This window comes from Mesoplodon mirus (genome assembly GCF_964341445.2).
Source record: "Mesoplodon mirus genome assembly, chromosome: 20".
Taxonomy (NCBI): domain Eukaryota; kingdom Metazoa; phylum Chordata; class Mammalia; order Artiodactyla; family Ziphiidae; genus Mesoplodon; species Mesoplodon mirus.
This window is the reverse complement of record NC_138996.1, coordinates 19,622,832-19,645,375: the sequence shown is the minus strand read 5'-3', so window position 1 is coordinate 19,645,375 and position 22,544 is coordinate 19,622,832. Positions and strand designations below refer to the sequence as shown.

Sequence of the window (22,544 nt, the reverse complement as noted above, 5' to 3'; positions counted from 1 at the left end):
CAGCAAATACAGACCCCACCCCTCCCCCGGGGCAAAGAAAGGCCAGGAGAAGGGAACTTGCAAACCAATCATAATTTTATAAGCTTTGATAGGAACAAAGATCGCTGAAAAAAGGTTCTGATTTAAGAGACGGTCGATATTCAAGACCTGACTCTCCAGCCTGAAGGTGGAGGCGGAGTATGAAACAGATTCATTCGTTTCCTTCCCGGGAGCTCAGGCCACAACCAGAGCTGCCGCCATCCACCTCCTGTGGCTCAAAAGTGCCTTCAGAACTAAAAATGGAATGTAGTGAGTTCCTAACTGATAAAACTGAAACAAACAAAAACAGACAGAAATAACTCAACTCTGGAAATTTAACTGCTTAACCATTTCTTTGTGTTTTTATTAAACTTTTTTTTTTTTTTAATTTCTGCCTGGTTATGACAATTAAATAGGAAACCACAATTACAATTCACAAACTGTGGCATGAAAAAGAACACACACCTCATCAGGAATGACACCAAACCCTTTCCATTTTATTCATTCAAAAGAGTCCAGTGCACAAGTGTCAAATGTGAGCACTGTCGTTTTTTTCTCGGAAGAGGGAACAACATTTATTCTGGCAGCGCTTTTACAATTCCAGGAAGTGGTTTTGATACCACAAGATGCAGGAATAGAAACCATAACAAACTTGGAGGGCTTTTGTTTGCGAGGCAGGGACGACCTGGTTGGAAGAGATTCCCCTGTGCTTAGGAATTGCCTGTCAGCCTCCCTGGCTGAGTCTTCCCAGGTGTGGAAATAGAAAATGGAATTTCCTGCATAAATGAAGAAAATTCCTATAGAGCAGAATGTTTTCTGTATCTCCGACCCTCCCCCAACCGTGAAGCAAGTTCTCAAGCTTTTCTGGAGCTGCTTTTGGTCACATGACCCTCTATCACGATGACCTTTTTGCTAAAATACATGTGACAGCAAAATTTCTTCTTACACTGCTTCTCTAGGGTTCAGATGACAGCACAAAACATCACTTGTCCAAAAATAGCAGATATTAAGAATGTGGGCATCGATGTTCATGACAAGAGCACATACTTTGCAGGGTATGTCACCCAAAGGAGCTTTTTTTTCCATTTAATATGGTCCCCTGCGGAGTTAGCCTGAAGTCATTTACAAGTCTTTTCCTGGTCAAAGTCGGTTAATTTGACAGTTCAGGAACTGTTTGTGCCGACTGAAAAAACATTTATGCCCAACAATTCAATGGTCCATAAAGCAATTAAATGTTACCATTCAGTTTACACTTACACACACACACACGTATGCACACACGCACAGGAGAACTGTGACAAAAGGATTAACAAGGTGAATCTCGTGACTGTTCCAGAAGAAAATGCAAATTTGAGGTGTCATATTCAAGTATTAAAATGCAGAACTAGTCTGATCCCATGTGATTTTATGATTATAAGAAGTCATACTTGTTTAACTGAGGTTCTGGAGTTAATAAAGTTAACTCCTGGGGCACAAAATAATCTACAAAAATCGATTCGCGATTTTTCACAATGCAGCCACTTGCTTCTTTGTTACTTCTTTCCAAAATATATGGAGACATCGTATACTGTGGCATTCCAAGAGTCAGTACTTTATAGAAGAAGTAAAAGAATAATACCAGCTGACTCACTTTTCTTGCCTTACAGGGGTGAGAAACAGTTTTACACATTTTCCATCGACACGCAGAGGAGGCAGATGTACACAGGGTCAGGCACACTCTTCAAAGAATGTGTCACTATTTGCAGCAGATGCTGTTTGGCCCCGATGAGGAGGAGAAGAGAGAGCGGTTTGGTCGTTGGCTTTTTAAGTTTTACCTCGCGGAGATTTTAAAACCAGGGTTTTCCTAGTTCTTGGCAGTAGACCATCCAATCAGAGGCTCTGTATTTCTAAAGTAACCAATGTGGGCTTATGCTCTCCAGTTAGGCAACGCACTATCTTACGGTCTGACACCAGATGTGGAGCGCTCTCAGAGAGCTCTGCTACATGTCACAGACTCTGTTCTGGGGGCGGAAAAGAAAGGACTTCTCAGCAGAGCTCTTTACACGCTTCAGAACTGACTCCTGGTTCTCTGAAGCCATTGCAAGGCTCTGCTTTTCCTTGGATTTGTGGATCCCTTAATCCCTGTCCCCTGAAGAATCTTAATCCCCAGGTGTCTCCATCAGACTATCACCCAGTAACAACTCACAGTCATCACAAAGCCTGGAGCAAGGAAGGCTCTGCCCAACACTAGTGATATGTGGGGGCAAAGAAAAGGAAAAATCCTCCTACCCTGCCCAACAGTTTACAGGCAGGGACCTTTATTTAAAAGGACGAACACTGCCTGACCTGAAATGCATGTTTAAAGTTCTTGCTGATTATCGTCAAACTCTAGGAACCAACCCTTAATCCATGGGCAGAGAGATAGGTATCTTTTTTTTAAATCTGCAGAGAATTAAAGAATAAACAAAAGGTCCTATGCTAAAATAAGAAATCAGCCCCATCTTGGCACAGTTCTCATCAGAATATTGCACCCAGTGTTAACTAACTCTAGAAGCTTCAAACTGTATAAATTTAAATGTATTTGCATATTATAAAAATAAAGATAAACATATACATATTTTACACTAGTTACGGAACAGCAATGAATGGTCAGTCGATCCCTCTTTCACATTTAACAGAACTGAAATCTGAGTGCTCTAAATACTGCCACCTGTACTGGAATTATGGCTTATATGTGCACGGAAAACAAAATCCCTGAGAAGCCATTCGACTTTTTTTCTTTTTTTTTTTTTTTTTTTTCTTCAAGTAGCGCTCTCCTTGGAGGATCACAGTTCTGAGGTTCAGGTTGTAAAACATTTGCTCCACATTCTCTCCCATCCTTCCCACCCCCCGCCCCGCCCCGCCTCTCCCCACCTTGTCTACAGGCTAGGTGTGCTTCCTTCCTGAAAGCACCCTGAACACACATACACTCAAATTCACAGAACACGCCAGGGAGTGTGGAGGGTTTGCCGGGTACAAAAGATGGTCCAGGTGCATTCTGATGCTCTTTTCTCCATGGAAATTCCACAGCCATAAAAGTCACTGGTTTCTGTGCTTTTCACCAACGTTCTTCCTATGTGGGTAGATGAGAAGAAAGCACAGAAATGAACAAAGGACATAGGAAATGATATTCTCAATGATAAGAACAGCAAGTCATACTGTCTTTTTTTTTTTTTGCATCCACATTTTCATGTCTACTTCTAGAGCTCCATATAAAATTGTAAATGCAGGCAACCAATGTTCCTACAAAGGAAAGAGGCTTTTTACTAGAAACCTAGTCAAACATTTCTGTTTATGACATTAAGATCAGACATAAAGAGAAAACTAGACGAATTAGCTATAACTACCTATTCCATTGTAATTTCACAGCTTAACTGGATTTCTGATTAAGAATCCTGAACTCTAAATACAGCACTGCTTCCTTTCAGGAAACACACATAGACACACTAAATAACCCTCTACAAGTAGGAATATATATCAGTACTAAGAAGTGAGAATGAGTGTCTATCTGGACTAAAAAGCATGATTTTACTTAAAGACTGCCAAACTAAAAGCTGGAGTTGGATGAAAATAAAATGAAGAAATTGCTGTATCATCAACTAATTAAACCAACTGGCATTCAATTCAGACAAAATGGTTAGACAAAAACATGTCAAATGCTCCCATCCCTTATTTTAGCTTTCCTATAATGACACATGACGTGATATTTTTTAAAGTGTTTTGACAACATTTAATAAAACATACAAAGACATAAAGGGGTTATTACCTGCTTCTCCCACCCTCCACCCCACATCTGCCTTAATGCTGCCTGATTTTTTGGAAACTGATAATTCACTATCTACCTACGACATCTCTCTCGCCCACATAAGAACTGGCTGTGCATAATATTAATAACATCACCAAAAATAGGCACCTTCCATTTACTAAGGACTTACTATACACTAGGAACCACGTCATTCACCATGTTGCATTATTTGATTAATCCTAAACTCATAACGCTCTATGAGGTAAGCTCTGCATTCACCAAGAAAGAAGCTAAGGTTCCAAGAGGTTAAATAACTTCCCCAAGGGCACACACCAGTGAGCAGCAGGGCCAGGCCTTTAAAGAGGGTTATTTGACTCCGAAGTATGCTTGACAGCTAAAAGCGAGGCTGCAATATTTGGGGCCCTAGGGGTCGTTTCACATTCCTATGGCACTGAGGCATATGGACTTTTGGAAGGCCTATTAATAAACTTCCCAGTAGAGAAGGTTTTGAAAACGGCCTCAGACTCAAGTAATCATAAATCTAAGTGTAAAGAGGATGGCAGTGTGAACACTCATCCCAACTAAGCAGTTAACTCTGGTGAAGCGAGTTCCAGCTTCATGGGGGGGAGGTGCTGCGTTAACGCTTTTCTCACTGAATCTAACAAACCTTGAGAAATGCCGGCAGTTGTGTCTGGCTGTCTGCTCCCCTGAACCACTAGTAAGACTGAGAACCACAAGGATACGTAATCAAGGACACCTAGAGGGAATATTCCAGTGTTCAAGGGAGAAAAAGGAAAACTGGTTTGAGCATTTTCCCACATGGATATCATTTTTCTTGTGTGGGCGCTTAGGGAAAGAGAAGAGCCATCGAATCACCAACCCTCCCCACCTCTCCCTGCTCTTCCATCTCAATAAACGCGCCCTCATCTGTCAGGATCCACCTCAAATGCTACTTCCTGGAGCTTTTCCTGATTGTCCGGCAGAGTTCTTTCTTCTCTGTGTCCACAGGACTTTGTCGATACACCTGTTGCTGCAGGTATCACATTTCAATTGGAATTAGACATTCGCAAGTTTCTCTGGTTGTGTCTTTGGTTCCCATTCTCCCCAAGGAGGCTATTAGATTCTTGCAGTTCTCTATTATTTCTGTACCCTCAACAGTTGGCACAATGCCTCGTAGAGGGCAAATACTCAACAAAGATCTGCTGAATGAATAAGGAATAAGATGTGATGGAAAAGTCACAGGCAAAAACAGCCAAGCTACTCTGAGATCTTTTCTGTAAGGGGGTGGATGAGAACTATTAAGGAGATGTGAAGGAAAGAGGGTCTGAGTACAGTTAGAAGGACTGGGGGTGGCTTCTCAGAGGAGGTGACACATGTCCTGAGTCTTAGGGACAATGCGCCTTCATCAGGTAGGAGAGAAGGGGTGGCAGCTGGCTGTGGACCGAGAGCCGGCCAGAGGTCAGGTGTGGCTGACCCTCCACAGTAAGGGAGTGTCACAAGTCAGAAGGGTGGCTGGGGTCTGCTTGGGAAGCCTTGTGTGTCATGCCCGGGATTTTGAACTTGCACCATAATCACCAGGAAGCCATTCAAGGCTTTTCAATAGAAAATTGATGGGGTCTGATGTTGAAAAATCGAAAAATCAATTGGTTTCCAGGAGAAAAAGACTAGCGAGGAGGAGGCCGGTTGAGACTCAGTCACAGGGATCTTGGCAGAGACAGGAGGACCCACAGGAAAGCACGGGCCGAAGAGCAAGTTCCATGGCCAGATTCGCTCTTTGAAGACACACGATGAGGCGGGGTAGCAAGCAGGTCGCAGTGGAAGGCTGACTGCGCGTGGGAAGAGGGAGCAGGGAGGGTTGAGTGCATAGACGCGCAGCCCGGCAGATGGCGCAAAGCGATGCCAAGCCCGGAGACGGGAGGAGGCAGGGGCAGTGAAGAGCTCCGGGGCGGGGGGGACGAGAGGTGCGCTGTGGAGCCACGGCACGTCCAAGGGAGCTGCCGGGCGGGACGCGGCAAACGCATTCAGCGTATTAGAAGCTCAGGCTGACAGTGAAGCCACACCCTGTTGTACTGACGTTAAGCGGGTCTTTTCTGTCCTCTGATGCTTTGACCTCTGCGGCCTTGCCCACCGCGGAGAGACTGCCCCTCCCAGGGTCAGCCAGTTAGTGCCCACTCGTAGTCGACAACTCAGACCGAGCGTGCTTGCTTCTCATGCAAACCAGCGAGTCCGGAGTCCACTCCCCTAACCACCCCGTTGACCAGGCTCTCACACTCCAGGCCACTCTCCACCTGCCCTGATCACACCAGGGCCAGGCTCCAGACAACTCGGGACTGTCTTTGTGCCCCAGAGCCCTCGGAAACTACCCAAACCGGCCCGTCCTACATGTGCTCCCCTGCCTTGCCCGTGCCTTGCCCGTACCTTCCCGCAGAGACCACAGCACAGGCCCCTCCCCTCCGCCTCCTGGCCCACAGGTGCTTCCCCACACAGCCCTGCCCCCGCCCCCGGGCACGGCGTGCCCCTCCCCGAAGGAACTGTAATAAACTGTCTTTTCCCCGGCAGTCGTTTCCTGATCTGTTGGCCTCATCGTATCTCCAATCTTCCATTCCCACACTATACGGAGTTTGTCCAGGCACATGGGCACTGGCATCTACAATATGAAAGGAATGATTCCCCATATCTCCTCTTTATCCCAGGAAGATGGGTTTAGGACACTGACGTTTACTGAGTAGCTGCAGGTGGCCTCATAAACAGATCTGCATGTACTTCACCTTGACCCCTCCGTGGTGGTGGAGGGGAAGGTGAGCCAGCGTGCTCTCCTGACTCCTCAGCACGCACATGTACCTGCCTTGCGCCGGTACCTCAGTTAATGAGCAAAACGGTCCTAGGTAAGTCAGTGAGTAGATTTTACTCTAGCATCTATTTTTGGATTTTGAAATTTTGTTTTCTGTTATTACCTTTATATGTTATGCATGGTGTACATACTAATATTTCTGGTAGAAATAACAGCAACTGGATTTATTGAGCACTACTTAATCTGTGTAAGGAATAATGCTAAACGCTTCCCCTGCAACGGTCTCTAAATGCACAGAACGGGCTCAGGAGATAGTGCTGCTGTGATCTGCACCCGTCACAGCACTAACACACAGCCGGATTCAGCCTCAGAGGGCATAACTCCAGAGCCTGTCGAACTGCCGTGAGAAAATAAATACCAACACTGCTTTTAAAAAGCTGTTTGCTGGGACTTCCCCGGTGGCACAGTGGTTAAGAATCTGCCTGCCAATGCAGGGGACACGGGTTCGAGCCCTGGTCCGGGAAGATCCCACATGCCACGGAGCAACTAAGCCCTTGCACCACAACTACTGAGCCTGTGTTCTAGAGTCCACGAGCCACAGCAACTGAGCCCGTTTGCTGCAACTACTGAAGCCCGTGCACCTAGAGCCTGTGCTCTGCAACAAGAGAAACCACCGCCATGAGAAGCCTGCACACCGCTCGCCCCAACCAGAGAAAAGCCCTCACGCAGCAACAAAGACCCAACGCAGCCAATAAATAAATAAATAAATAAATAGTCAATTAGCTACAAAGTAGGAAACTCCAGATTTAAAAAAAATGGTTTGCTGTGTTAATCAGCTTGAGCTTTTCCTGATGTTATATTCTTGCATTACATTAGAATGAGGTTTGTTTTTTTTTTTGCAGTACGCGGGCCTCTCACTGTTGTGGCCTCTCCCATTGCGGAGCACAGGCTCCGGACGCGCAGGCTCAGCGGCCATGGCTCACGGGCCCAGCTGCTCCGCAGCATGTGGGATCTTCCCAGACCGGGGCACGAACCCATATCCCCTGCATCGGCAGGCGGATTCTCAACCACTGCGCCACCAGGGAAGCCCAAAATGAGGTTTTTTTAATGACTTTTTTCCGAAAAGGATCTAAGGTGACTGATATATGCATTATAGTAAATTAGGCAAAAGAACTGAGCAGTTTTCTTATTTTTAATTCTCCAATGTCTTGATTCTGGATAAGTAAAAGATTTGTAATCTTAAAATGTCCTGCTGTATAGAATCTCTTCGTCCCAAGCCCATCCTCCCCCTTTTTTTCCCCTAAACTCTCCAAGTCCTTAGGAGGCCCTTACCTATTTAAGAAACCCTCTCTGCTTCCCAGAGACTTACCCTTAAAAATTGGTGCTCCTAAAGTCACAGATTGGGTACAGTAAAAATGATGGCATAAGGGAAAGAAGCACTATCTTTTCCACTTAATTGTCCAAGAAAGTATGGAGATACCTAAGCAGAGAGGGAACAAATTCCAGTATCAATGTGGCTGACGGGAGACTAAATAATCAAAGAAACACTATTCCTCCCAGTCGTGAAAGCAACAAGGCAAGGAGCTGTCTTACTCCTTACAAAGAACAAAACAAATCAATGCAAATCATTGTGATACACCCCACAGGCAACCTCCACATTTAAGCCTCCGTTCCTTCTGAAATCCCATCCCATCCCCACCCTTCATGTTTTACACTTCGGAGATCAGTGAAAAACTCTCCATTGTGATTAAGCCAAATTTATCCATTCCTTAAAAAAAAAGGTTTTTTAATCGAGTCCGAAGGAATCTGAGTGCAGTTAAACATACTTTGCCTATTTATTTGGTGAGGTAAAGGCCACAGAATCTTCATCCTACTTTTTATAAAAGGCTTAATTGGTCTTAAATGTCCTTATGTCATAACAGTGTAACTGCCAACATTCCTATGCAAAGTAATCACTATGGGTTTGAGAATACTTGCAAACAGTAAGTAGCTGGAATCTTACTTGAATTGGAACGCTACAGTATATACGCAATAATCCAAGTTTGAAATGCAGTGTGAGCCTTGTCCTTTGTTATCGGTAATACTTTCTGGAAAGGAGAAAGCTTTGCCCAGCAATTTTCAAACCAGCCCATTTTTTTCTAATTCTGTAACACATGACCTGCCAAAATCAGAAGTTGCTTCCTTCTTCAGTTCCACCACTCCACAGACAGATAGGGTAGCACCACAAAAGAAATGGCAACTGCCAGAAAATAAAAATGATACTTTTCTGTTTCCTGCATGTTCAAGGACCAGTCCATTAAGAAGCCACACAGAAGTGTAAGTTGCATTCCAGTATGTCTTTTTAAAAAATGTTTATATTGGACTATAGGTGATTTAGTGTTGGGTTAGTTTCAGGTGTACAGCAAAGTGAAACTATTATACATATGCATATATCCACTCTGTTTTAGATTCTTTCCCCATATAGGCCAATAGAGAGTATTGAATAGAGTTCCCTGTGCTATACAGTAGGTCCTTGTTGGTTATCTATTTTAAATATAGTAGTGTGTATATGTTGATCCCAATCTCCCAATTTATCCCTCCCACCCACCTTTCCCCTTTGGTAACCGTAAGTTTGGGTTCTATGTCTGTGAGTCTGTTTCTGTTTTGTAAATAAGTTCATTTGTATGATTTTTTAAAGATTCCACATATAAGTGATATCCTGTATTTGTCTTTGTCTTACTTCACTTAATATGATAAACTCCAGGTCCCTCCATGTTGCTGCAAATGGCATTATTTCATTCTTTTTAATGGCTGAGTAATAGTCCATTGTATTTATGTACCACATCTTCTTTATTCATTCATCTGTTGATGGACATTTAGTTTGCTTCCAAGGCTTGGCTAGAGTGTACAGCACTGCAACATTGTGGTGCACGTGTCCTTTCGAACCATTTTCTCCAGATATGTGCCCAGGAGTGGGATCGCTGGGTCATATGGTAGCTCTATTGTTAGTTTTTTAAGGAATTGTCATTCTGTTGTCCATAGTGGCTGTACCAATTTACATTCCTGCCTACAGTGCAGGAGGGTTCCCTTTTCTCCACACCTTTTCCAGCATTTATTGTTCGTAGACTTTTTGATGATGGGCATATTCTGACTGGTGTGAGGTGATATCTCATTATAGTTCTGATGTGCATTTCTCTAATAATTAATGATGTTGAGCATCTTTTCATGTGCCTCTTGGTCATCTGTGTGTCTTCTTTGAAGAAATGTCAGTTTAGGTCTTCTGCCCATTTTTTGATTGGGCTGTTGTTTTGGGGTTTTTTTGATATTGAGCCACATGAATTATTTGTAAATTTTGGAGCTTAATCCCTTGTTGGTCACATCATTTGCAAATATTTTCTCCCATTCCGTGGGGTTTCTTTTCATTTTGTTTATGGTTTCCTTTGCTGTGATAAAGCATTTAAGTTTAATTAGGTTCCATTTGTTTATTTTTATTTTTATTTTCATTACTCTAGGGGGTGGATCCAAAAAGATATTGCTGCAATTTATGTCAAAGAGTGTTCTGCCTATATTTTCCTCTAAGAGTTTTACAGTATCCAGCCTTACATTTAGGTCTTTAATCCATTTGGGGTTTATTTTTGTGTATGGTGTTAGAGAATGTTTTAATTTCATTCTTTTACATGTAGCTGTCCAGTTTTCCCAGCACCACTTATTGAAGAGACTGTCTTTTCTGCATTGTGTAGTCTTGTCTCTTTTGTCGTAGATTAATTGACCATAGGTGTGTGGTTTTATTTCTGGGCTTTCTATCCTGTTCCATTGATTTATATTTCTGTTTCAGCACCAGTACCATACTGTTTTAATTACTGTAGCTTTGTAGTATAATCTGAAGTCAGGGAACTGATTCCTCCAGCTCCGTTTTTCTTTCTCAGGATTGCTTTGGCTATTTGGGGCCTTTTGTGTTTCCATACAGTTTGTAAAATTTTTTATTCCAATTCCGTGAAAAATGCTATTGGTAATCTGATAGGGATTGCATTGAATCTGTAGATTGCTTTGGGTAATATAGTCATTTTGATAATATTGATTCTTCCAATCCAATAACATGGTATATCTCTCCATCTGTTTGTGCCTTCTTTGATTTCTTTCATCAGTGTCTTAGTTTTCTGAATACAGGTCTTTTGCCTCCTTAGGTAGGTTTATTCCTAGGTATTTTATTCTTTTTGATGGGATGATAAATGGGATTTTTCTCTTAATTTCTCTTTCTGATATTTTGTTGTTAGTGTATAGGAATGCAAGAGATTTCTGTGTATTTCATGCAACTTTACCAAATTCATTGATGAGCTCTAGTAGTTTTCTGGTAGCATCTTTAGGATTTTCTATGTAGTATCATGGTGTATCAATCATGGTATATGATCCATTTTTTTTGTTTTGTTTTTGTTTTTGTTTTTTTGTGGTACACAGGCCTCTCACTGTTGTGGCCTCTCCCAATGCGGAGCACAGGCTCCGGACGCGCAGGCTCAGTGGCCATGGCTCACAGGCCAGCCGCTCCACAGCATGTGGGATCTTCCCACACTGGGGCACGAACCCTTGTCCCCTGCATCGGCAGGCAGACTCTCAACCACTGAGCCACCAGGGAAGCCCTATGATCCTTTTAATGCATTGTTGGATTCGGTTTGCTAGTGTTTTGTTGAGGATTTTTGTGTCTGTTCATCAGTGATGTTGGCCTGTAATTTTCTCTTTTTTTGTTGTGTCTTTATCTGGTTTTGGTATCAGGGTGATAGTGGCCTCATAGAATGAGTTTGGGAGTGTTCCTTCCTCTGCAAGTTTTTGGAAGACTTTTGGAAGGATAAGTGTTGACGCTTCTCTAAATGTTTGATAGAATTCACCTGTGAGGCCATCAGGTCCTGGACTGTTTGTTGGGAGTTTTTCAATCACAGTTTCAATTTCAGTACTTGTGATTGGTCTGTTCATATTTTCTATTTCTTCCTGGTTCAGTCTTGGGAGATTGTCTCTTTCTAAGAATTTGTCCATTTCTTCCAGGTTGTCCATTTTATTGGCATATAGTTGCTTGTAGTAGTCTCTTATGATCCTTTGTATTTCTGTGGTGTCAGTTGTAATGTCTCCTTTTTCATTTCTAATTTTATTGATTTGAGTTCCTCTCCCTTTTTTTCTTATCAGTTTTGTTTAGGTTTATCAATTTTATCTTTTCAAAGAACCAGCTTTTAGTTTCACTGTTTTTTTAAATTGTTTTCTTCATCTCTATTTCATTTATTTCTGCTCTGATTTTTATGATCTCTTTCCTTCTGCTAACTTTGGGTTTTGTTTGTTCTTTCTCTGGCTGCCTTAGGTGTAAGGTTAGGTTGTTTGAGATTTTTCTTGTTTTCTGAGATTGTAAGATTCTGAGATTGAGTAAGGTTGTATTGCAATAAACTTCCCTCTTAGAACTGCTTTTGCTGTGTCCCATAGGTTTTGGATTGTCATGCTTTTGTTGTCATTTGTCTCTAGGTATTTTTTTGATTTTGTCTTTGATTTCTTCAGTGATCCATTGGTTGTTTAGTATCATATTGTTTAGCCTCCACGTATTTGTGCTTTTTACAGTTTTTTCCTTGTAGTTGATTTCTTACCTCATTGTGTTTGGAAAAGATGCTTGATATGATTTCAGTTTTCTTAAATTTACAGAGGCTTGATTTGTGGCCCAGCATATGATCAATCCTCAAGAATGTTCCATGTGCACTGGAAAAGAATGTGTATTCTGCTGCATTTGGATGGATATAAATATCAATAAGTCTGTCTGGTCTAATGTGTCATTTAAGGCCTGTGTTTCCTTACTGATTTTCTGTCTGGATGATCTGTCCATTGATGAAAGTGGTGTGTTAAAATCTGCCACTATTATTGTGTTACTGTTGATTTCTCCTCTTATGGCTGTTAGTATTTGCCTTATATATTGAGGTGCTCCTATGTTGCGTACGTCTATATTTACAATTGTTATGTCTTCTTCTTGGATTGATCCCTTCATCATTATGTGGTGTCCTTCTTTGTCTCCTGGAACAGTTTTTATTTTAAAGTCTATTTTGTCTGATATGAGCATTGCTACTCCAGCTTTCTTTTGCTTTCCATTTGCCTTTTTCATTCCCGTCACTTTCAGTCTGTATATGTCCCTAGATCTGAAGTGGGTCGCTTGTAGACAGCATATATACAGGTCTTGCTTTTGTATCCATTCAGCCAGTTTTGGTTGGAGCATTTAGTCTGTTTACGTTTAAGGCAGTTATTGATATGTAGGTTCTTGTTGCCATTTTATTAATTGCTTTGGGTTTGTTTTCGTAGGTCTTTTTTCTTCCTTTCCTCCTTTGTTCTCTTGTGATTTGATGACTAACTCTCCTGTTGTGTTTGGATTCCTTATTCTTTTGTGTGTGTGCATCTATTGTAGATGTTTGGTTTGTGGTTACTATGACGTTTTAATACAGCAATCTATATAAAAACAGGATTGTTTCAAGTTGCTGGTCTTTTCATTTCACGTGCATCTCCAATATCCTGCATTTGTATTCTCCTCTTTTCACGACTGCTGACTCATATCACTTTGTGTGTGGTTGACTTGCTACCTTTACTCTAATGTTTGCCTTTACCAATGAGCTTTTCCATTTGTAATTTTCTTGTTTCTAGTTGTGGCCTTTTCTTTCCCACTTAGAGAACTTCCTTCAGCACTTGTTGCAAAGCTGGTCTGGTGGTGCTGAAATCTCTTAGCTTTTGCTTGTCTGTAAAGCCTCTGATTTCTACGTCAAGTCTGAATGAGAGCCTTGCTGGATAGAGTATTCCTAGTTGTAGGTTCTTCCCTCTCATCACTTTGAATATATCATGCCATTCCCTTCTGGCCTGCAGTTTCTGCTGAGAAATCAGCTGATTACCTATGGGAATTCCCTTATATGTTTTGTTTCTTTTCCCTTGTTGCTTTTAATATTTTCTCTTTGTCTTAATTTTTGTCAATTTGGTTACTATGTGCCTTTGTGTGTTCCTCCTTGGGTTTATGGTGCCTGGGACTCTCTGTGCTTCCTGGACTCGGGTGACTGTTTCCTTTCCCATGTTAGGGAAGTTTTCAGCTACTATCACTTTAGATATTTTCTCAGGTCCTTTCTCTCTCTCTTCTCCTGCTGGGACCCCTATAATGTGAGTGTTGGTGTGTTTAATGTTGTCCCAGAGTTCTCTTAGACTGTCTTTATTTCTTTTCACTCTTTTTTCTTTTTTTTTTTTTCCCGGTACGCGGGCCTCTCACTATTGTGGCCTCTCCCGTTGCGGAGCACAGGCTCCAGACGCGCAGGCTCAGCGGCCATGGCTCACGGGCCCAGCCGCTCCGCGGCGTGTGGGATCCTCCCGGACCGGGACACGAACCCACGTCCCCTGCATCGGCATGCGGACCCTCAACCACTGCGCCACCAGGGAAGCCCCTCTTTTTTCTTGTCCACAGCAGTGATTTCCGCCATTCTGTCTTCCAGCTCACTCATCCGTTCTTCTGCCTCATTTATTCTATTGATTCCTTCTAGTGTATTTTTCATTTCAGTTATTGTATTGTTCATCTATGTTTGTTTGTTATTTAGATCTTCTAGCTCTTTGTTAAACATTTCTCGTATCTTCTCAATCTATGCTTCCGTTCTTTTTCCAAGATCTTGGATCATCTTTACTATCATTACTCTGAGTTCTTTTTCAGTTAGATTGTGTATCTCCAATTCACTTAGTTGTTCTTTTGAGGTTTTATCTTGTTCCTTCGTCTGGGATGTACTCCTCTTGCTAGCTCATTTTGTCTAACTTTCTGTGATTGTGGTTTCCATTCCATAGGCTGCAGAGTTGTAGTTCTTGGCTTCTGCTGTCTGCCCCCTGGTGGATGAGATTGATCTAAGGGGCTTGTGCAGGCTTCCTGGTGGGAGGGACTAGTTTCTGCCCACTTGTGGGTGGAGCTGGGTCTTGTCCTTCTGGTGGGCCCTGTCAAGGGGTGTGTTTAGTGGGCAGCTGTGGGCTCAGGAAGACTTGAGGCAGCCTGTCTGCTGATGAGTGGGGCTGTGTTCCCACCCTGATGCTTGTCTGACCTGAGGCCTCCCAGCACTGGAGCCTACAGGCTGGTGGCTGGGGCCAGGTCTTGGTGAGAAAATGGCAGCCTCCAGGAGGACCTGCACCAATGCGTACTCCCCAGAACTACCGCCACCAGTGTCTTTGTCCCCACAGTGAGCCAAAGTCATCCCCCCTCCCCCCCACCAGTAGGAGACCCTCCAATACCAGCAGATAGCTTTGGCCCAGGCTCTTGCGAGGTCACTGATTTTTCCCCTGGGTCCTAGTGCACATGAGACCTTGTGTGCACTCTCCAGGACTGGAGTTTCTGTTTCCCCCAGTCCTGTGGAATTCCTGTGATCAAATCCCACTGGCCTTCAAAGCCAGATGCTCTGGGGGCTCCTCCTGAAACCAGACCCCCAGGCTGGGGAGCCTGATGTGGGGTTCAGAACTTTCACTCCTGTGGGAGAACCTCTATGATATAGTTATTTTCCAGTTTGTGGTTTGCCCACCTGGCAGGTATGGGATTTGATTTTATCGTGATCGCACCACTCCTGCTGTGCTGTTGTGGTTTCTTCTTTGTCTTTGGATGTAGGATATCTTTTTTGGTAGGTTCCATCATTCTTTTATTGATAGGTGTTCAGTAGTTAGTTGTGATTTTGTTGTTTTCGTGAGAGGTGGTGAGCTCATGTCCTTCTACTCTGCCATCTTGTCCCCACCCACTGTATGTATCTCCAGTATTTCTTAAGGTAAAACATTTTCATAGCTAACCTGCTGAATTCTGTCTTTTAAATGAAAATCAGTAGACAAATTGAGTCAAGTGGCAGTTTTTCAGAATATATATTTTAATTGGTAAAGGAGGAAGATCTCTTTGGAAATGAGAAAGAAATATTCCATAAGTTATCTAAAAATGAAAGGCAAACAGCAGGCTGCAATTTGCCCAAAGAAGTTTACACTTCCCTTCTGAACTGGAATTTTAAAGTGTGTCTCAACCTGTAAAGCAACAGGATGGAGACAGGAATTCACAAATTTTTTTTAATTAACAAAAAAATCCTTCTATTGTACGTTTGCCTTGCTTTTCCCACTGAAAGTATATTTTTGCCCTTTATGATCCCTAAAGTCCAAGGCTCAGTATCCCTGTCTATATTAAAGGTCAGTTAGGCTGCCACTCAGAAGTTCTGAAGGATAAATATGTGACAGATGGATGTGTTAATTAAGTACATGGTGGGAATCCTTTCACAGTGCAGACGGATATCAAATTACCACAGTGTACACTTTAAATATCTTACTTATCTGTCAGTTACATCCCAATAAAGCTAAAAAAATAGATCAGTGGGCGCCAAGGGTTAAGAGGGGAGGGGGGATAAAGGGGGAGAGTGCGGAGGATTTTTAGGGCAATGAAAATATTGTGTAAGATGCTGTAATGGTAGATACATGTCATTCTGTAGTTGTCCAAACCCATGAAATGTACAACATCAAGTGTGAACCCTAATGTAAAGCGTGGGCTTCGGATGATAACGAGGTGTCAGTGTAGGTTCATCACCTGTGACAAATGTTCCAGTCTGGTTGGAGAGGCTGTGTGGGGCCAGGGCAGGGGGTAGATGGGGTCTTCCTGTACCTTCTGCTCGATTTTACTGTGAACCTAAGACTGCTCTTAACAACTAAGTCTATGTTTTTAAAAATTGCTACCTATACTTTAGGTATAGGTAGAGTTCTGAAGGAGGCTGATTTCCCTACAAGAAACTCCATTTCCCTTCTACTGTTCAGTAAGCGGGGCTGGCAGCAGGGGTGCACGTCACTTCACTGCCTTCAGACTGCACTGGGCCAAAGATAACAAGTGTTTGTATGAATTTCCTTAAAACTCACAAATCTGTTTAATACCAACACACCAGGGAGCAAAACCATTCCTGAAAGTGGCACTAAAAATTATTTATTTTCTGCATGGAACTAGGTATTGTATTAGGCACGGTGACTGCAGGTGGGCATGGGCATGAAATTTCTCTTTGGAATGATGAAAACGTTCTAAAGTGAGATTGTGGTGACAGCTGTGCAACTCTGTAACTATATGAACCATCACTGAATGGGCAAGTTTTATGATATGAAAGTATACCAAAGCTTTAAAAAAGTGTGTATCAGACAGAACCCACATCCTTAAGGAGGTCAGGATTTGTCAAAGCAACCCAGCAAACCCGCTACTAGATCAATTGTCATCTCATCTCCGAGGCACAGATCCTTGAAAATCAGCCCAGGATTGCCAAAGTATGGAAATGACTCGTATGTCTATCTGATAATCAGCCAAGGGACCAAGAAGTCACTCAGTTGATACGTTTCTCCTTGGAGAGCGAGGTGCAGAAGGACAGGCATTTCATTCAATTCATGTAACCTCTTCCCCGTGGAACGCTGGCAGAGACTTCACCATCATCCAAGGTGAATTATGAGAATAAGTCACTTTTTAAAAAATAAATCACTACTTGCTCTTTATTCTCTGTCTGTAGGGGAATAACACACCTCGAAATTTTAAAAAATGAGAAATAGAGAAGCTTGGAATTCATAAGGAAGATCCAATCAAATAACAGTCATCAGTGGTTTTTCCTTATAAAGCTCATAGTAGCACCATTATTTTACACATGGTCAAAGGCAGGCCATGAATGACAAGTCTCATTTGACCTATAAAGGAGGGGAGTAAACTGGTCAAAGAAGAGCTTGGGATGCCTTTTTAAAACCACTGTAAGATCTAGAGCAATGACCTAAGAGTAGGGTGATTATTCTGGTTTTCCTGGGATGGCTCTGGTTGCCGCCTGTCGTCCTGGCAGAATTATTAAGAATTCTCCTGAAGATGAGACTCACTGGCCTGGGAGCCCTAGAGGGGATCTCGACGAGCAGAATGTCTGGCACACACATGACAATCATCTGAGTGACTCGTTTCCTTAAAGACTAGTGCCTGGCCCTGGAAATCCTGATACACACGTGCCTGATGAAGAAAGTCTGATCTTGACCATCGACCTGCATTTTAGAGGAGGAGAGAGCAGGAGAAGGTCACTCTCCAGTGACTTGCCTAAGTTAACTGGGGCTGGAGTTGCAAAACCAGGGCAATAACTCCAGTCTACCAATTTCTACTGTCCGCTGAGACCCTACGTCTAACTCTCAGAAGCTCTCAGGCTCAGACCCAAGCTGTCTGGACCTAACGATCACCTCCTGGGACAGCTTTCGTCATGGATCCCCAAACCTCCCACTTCCAATACATTGCCATCCACTTGTAAATTAGAGTTTCCACTGGGCTGTGCAGGGTGCCTGTTTGTTTCCATTTTGTTCTCAAGGATATTCCTTCATTTAGAATTGAGTTACCCTCTAAATCTGCCATCCACTGTATGAGACCTTTTCTTAAAAATCCATTTCAAAATAAAACCGTTCACAGAGCTAGGTCAAAAGCAGTTCAGTCCCTAAAGGTATCCCCTCCAGCATCTAGAAGTCTCAGGTCATGTGGCTCTGATTACCCAAGGCTTTAAAGCTGCTTGTTCATTTCAGGTATGATAAACTGGAAGAGAGGAGCTGAGAGCGTTTCTGCAGGTTGGTATAAATGTCCTTCTGTGGCAGTACAACAGAAGCCGGTGAGAGGACACTGATAACTCTGGCTCGGTGCCACTGTGGTTTCTCGTGCAAGTGGATATTCTAACTCAAACCTCTATCTTGCCTATTAAATGCCACGCGGCTATGGCAAAACAATAGGTTACCGTCTCTCCTGGATCAGGAAAATCTACACCCATGCAAAGCCTATTGAACAATTGTTTCCCTCCATTCCAGACCCTGTTTTTTATAATATCCCCTTATCCTTACCCTATGTGTAAGAAAGGCACCAGTGTATACCAATTCAGAGAATGGTAACATTTCTGATGTTTGGTATGCTCAGGACAGGGGAATGTTCTGGTTCATGTTTAGTTACTGGGTAATCCTAAGAAGCATTTCAAGGTTTCACAATGTCACAGGGTCATATATTAGTGATAAGTTAACCTTAAAAAGCATTCTGAATAGAAGAGCATGAGAGAAGAATTTCCCTTGGGTGTTCAGTGACATTTTCCAGCAAAGATGGATTAGGGATGTTCTATCTAATGAATCACCCAGTTTGGAGAAAAGGGACAGCTGCTAATGAATGAGAAATCCCCAGCAGACCCTTGCTCTGCAGACAGCATATCAAGGGCAGGAAAGCTGATACTTGGAGGGTCGGAGACATAAGTTCCTATCACACAAGCTCTCAGGAATGCAGTCTGACAGCAAGTTTCTCAAGAGGCTGTTAACAGGTCACCATTCTCAAATACGAACTTTTCAACATCCCTATACAAAGCTTAGATATGGAAAAAATATTCTGTGTGGTCAACTAGGAAGAAAAATGGAAGTCTCCTTCATGAATACTTTGTTGGTAAGACTACTGCTTTTCAAGATTTGCAGTAGAAAGGTATTTCATCTCAGTCTAAAGTGGCCTGTTCAGTTCTTAACACTACAGAAAAAACCAAACAGATGAGTTTAACCTAAGTTTATCATCTGAGTTCAATGCTAAGCTAACCTTGTATCCAAAAGTCAGTTCACACGGGTACATTCTGTGTCTTTAAGTGCATTTTGGGGAAGGTGGGAAAAAAACCACACAGCTTCTGATTGTCGAGGCTGATAGAGAATCAGAGACCCACAAGAAAAAAGGATCTACTACAGATTTTCTGCCAGCTTTTCTTATTTAATGAGCCCTCGCTGTTTTCTGAAGTGAGGGCCCACTTCATACTACAATGACAGAATTATGACTCTCCATCAAAAAAAAAAATCACTCTTTTTGGTTGCATATACCTGCAAATATACTAAAAAAACAATGAATCATACACTTTAAACAAGTGAACTGTATAATATGTGAACAGTATCTCAAAGCTGTTTTAAAATGTGCTTTTATCAGGAAAAGTAAAAAAAAAAAAATCACAAATAACAAAAAATGAAAGTTCCTAGTTTGTTGTATAAGCCATAGTTTTGCTGTTGCCCAGATAACTAGGTCTGCCCTGGGGGAGCATCTCCAGGTTTGATGAAAGGTACTTTAACCTGGATTTTTGTTCTCAGGAGTAAGGGACAGGGGCTGCGGGCTCAGAACTCACTTGGAACACGGGCTGATCACAGTCGGTGTGGGTGGGTAAACCAAGGCAACATTCACTCGCTCGCTGCCATTCTTGGGGCAAATGATCTCTGCCACGCCTTCTGGTCTGGGCTGACTCAGCAACTCCCCTGCAGGAGAGAGAAACATGCATCAGTGAGATTTGCCTTCAAAACCGAGGCCACCTTAGGAGGTAGAGGAGGCTGGGAGCAGGGCAGGTAGTGAGGACGACGGGGAGGGGCTGCAGACGGTGGAATCAGAGAACAAATGTGCAACCAGAGCAGAACTGGCTCTGCTCTCACTGGCTCATCTGCATCACTGTGGAGAACATTCTAATGGCGATGGCAGGAAGGCTACCGTTCCGGACAGAGACAGCATCTGCCGCTCCTATTCTCACCTTCCTTTCCCCAGATGGGCTCCAGAGATCTTTATCTAGACGTCGCAGCAAACTGAGCCAGGATCCCTTGAGCCCGGAGAAGCAGGGCTGCCAAGGCGGTGTTTGTAATTCGGATGGGGGCAGGTGGAATTCGCAGCAGCCTTGCAACAAAGCCCCGTTAACGATCTGGAAATGCAGCTGACTAAAGGTGTGTTATCAAGGTAAACAGGCCGGCTTCATGCTGGCAAGAGGATATCCTGGGTAGGTATGTGTGCAGATTTGTAAAGGACCAACACAATGCTCTCTTATGAGTAACGGGAGCTAGTAAGTCACCCCAAAGGAAACCTGCGTACTCTGCCTGCCCCGGATACGATCTCTCCAACCAGATCATCAAATCCCTAAGAGCAGTGATGCCTTCCGTTTCTTGGTTTCCTCCCCACTGTCCACTTACCCAGTAGCACCCTGCCCTTCCTCTGTTTTCATGGCCAGCACAGTGCTGTTGCTCAGAGAATTCAAAAAATAGCTTTTGGCGGACAATGGTGCATTATTGCCTAAATTCCCCTACTTATACCTAGGAAGTAAATAAACGAAACCAAGGACACAAAACACCTGCCAACTGGGGAAAGATGCTACTGGAAATAAAACATCAACTATGACAGCCATCACTTGTATTACTGACTTGAAATTCTGGGGACCCCAAAGTATATGCCATCATGTGAGGATACAAAAAATCCTTTGACTGAAGATGCCGTGTATCTAAACGTCTCACCTTCAGCGAACTCATGTTGATAGAGCCTGCCCATGTGCCAGCACTGAATGGACAGCGTTATATGTACATCTCATTTCATCTTTACAACGTTACTATAAGGTTTACCCTCATTTTGCAAGGTTATGTGATGTACCCAGAGTCAAGGCTAGCAAGGGGCAGACTCGGGCTGTGACCTTGGGAACCCATCTCTGGGGCCCTTACCTTTTGCTGCCACCCTCTGATACCCGTCCCCCCAAAGTGGGGACTGCTTCTTTACTCCAGAACACATCTCTCCTAGAAAAGTAATCCAAAAATGCTATTATTCAGTAATGAACTAACCATTGACATCTTTGTACTTTTATGAAAGACAGCTGTTTCCTGGTTTGAACAATTTTATGTGGCTTTGCACAATACGAACCAAATGTAGTTTGAGTTCCTTAACCAAACTAACGTAAACACCGAATGACTGCGAAAATTAATTGAGCATCATTAGCTTGTATCATGCATACATGGGTATCAGAATTCTGCTCCGACACCAGCTAGGAAAAGATCTCAAAATATAAAAAGGCAAATTAAAAACGTAAACATTAAATGCTCCCGAAGTCATAAAATGAACCAAAGTAACAGCATGCTGCACCACACTGAGACCTGGAAGTCATCCAGTCCAAATACCACTTTACAAGTCAGAAGGTCTCTGAGTTTAACAGATTTGCTCTGAGTCCCACAGACAGCTTTCAACCCACCACCTACCAGGGGGCTAGAACTGCACCAAGAGAAAGCTCTGAACCACCCAGGCCTGTTAACACCCCCGGTCCCGGACCGCCCTCCCCTGCTTCCTCACCTGATACTTTCAGTTTCTACTTTCTGTCCCAAGATTACCCCCAAGGCTTGAACCCAGGCTGGGAATCTCTGGCTTCCCCCAAGAACCCTCTCCTGGTGGGAATTTCACACAGGCCTCCTCCTTCCTGCAAGTGCCTGAGGGCCCAGGATAACAAGTGTAGATGTCAGGCCCCGACCCCAGGCTCCCGTTCCTGCACCGCTGGCTTCCTTGCTGGGAATAGTGTAGGTTTTGCCAGAGAACTGGAAATAATTAGCAGTTGACTATTAAGCATTGGCTATCAATTTCTATTAAGCCAAGAGCTTTAGTGCCCCCCACCCTGCCCCAGATGCCCAGGGAACTGGTTTTGTGTGGGTCGTACCCCTAGCAGCACTGCCAGCCACTGACACAGCAGGAAAGTCGAAGGCACTGAGAAATCTCATGCATACGAAAACTTCACGTGGTGCTATGCAGATGAGCAAGAAACAGAACCGGTCACAAGCTCCAGGACATGCGTGCACTCCGACAAGCTACCGCTTGGGGCCAGATTCTGAGGATTTCGCAAACGTGCCCAGTTGCTAAATTAAGAAAGTAAGAGAAACAGATTTTTCCTCTCAAAGAAAAAAACCCCACTATCTTATCAGTAACACAAATAGTGGTTCCTAACGTGTTGGCTACTAAAATAGAAGCTAATTGGCTCCGATTTCCGTAACACAAACTTGATTTTCAAACTAAAGCACAGGCTATTGCTTGAGCTCCTAATTAGGGAGATATTACTGTGTGAGGAGCTGCAGGGATACAGGAGTCTAAAGCAAGGCCTGTGATGTGGAGGGCTTCGGCACTGGAGAAAGTCGAGTGCACAGAAAAAGAACTACGGTACCGTGCAGTGGATGCCCCCTAGG

General features: G+C 43.3%; 1 protein-coding gene across 5 annotated transcripts in view; it reads right to left on the bottom strand.

Annotated features, from left to right (window-relative positions):
- Window positions 1-358: 358 nt before the first annotated feature.
- MFHAS1 (multifunctional ROCO family signaling regulator 1) overlaps window positions 359-22,544 on the bottom strand; it is a 136,936-nt gene continuing 114,750 nt past the window's right edge. The window contains exons 2-5 of one of the 5 annotated variants that reach the window (XR_014292397.1): window positions 21,048-21,119; window positions 19,706-19,832; window positions 7,942-8,052; window positions 359-3,109 (exon numbers count right to left, since the gene is read on the bottom strand). Coding sequence is in view for 4 of the 5 variants with exons in the window: in XM_082608826.1 (XP_082464952.1) it covers window positions 17,507-17,582; window positions 19,706-19,832; window positions 21,048-21,119 (275 nt within the window). In the remaining variant the exon portion in view is untranslated. Of the gene's footprint in view, window positions 3,110-7,941; window positions 8,053-16,799; window positions 17,583-19,705; window positions 19,833-21,047; window positions 21,120-22,544 lie in introns of those variants that run through there. The other 4 variants (XM_082608827.1, XM_082608826.1, XM_082608829.1 and 1 more) reach the window with 4 other exon arrangements.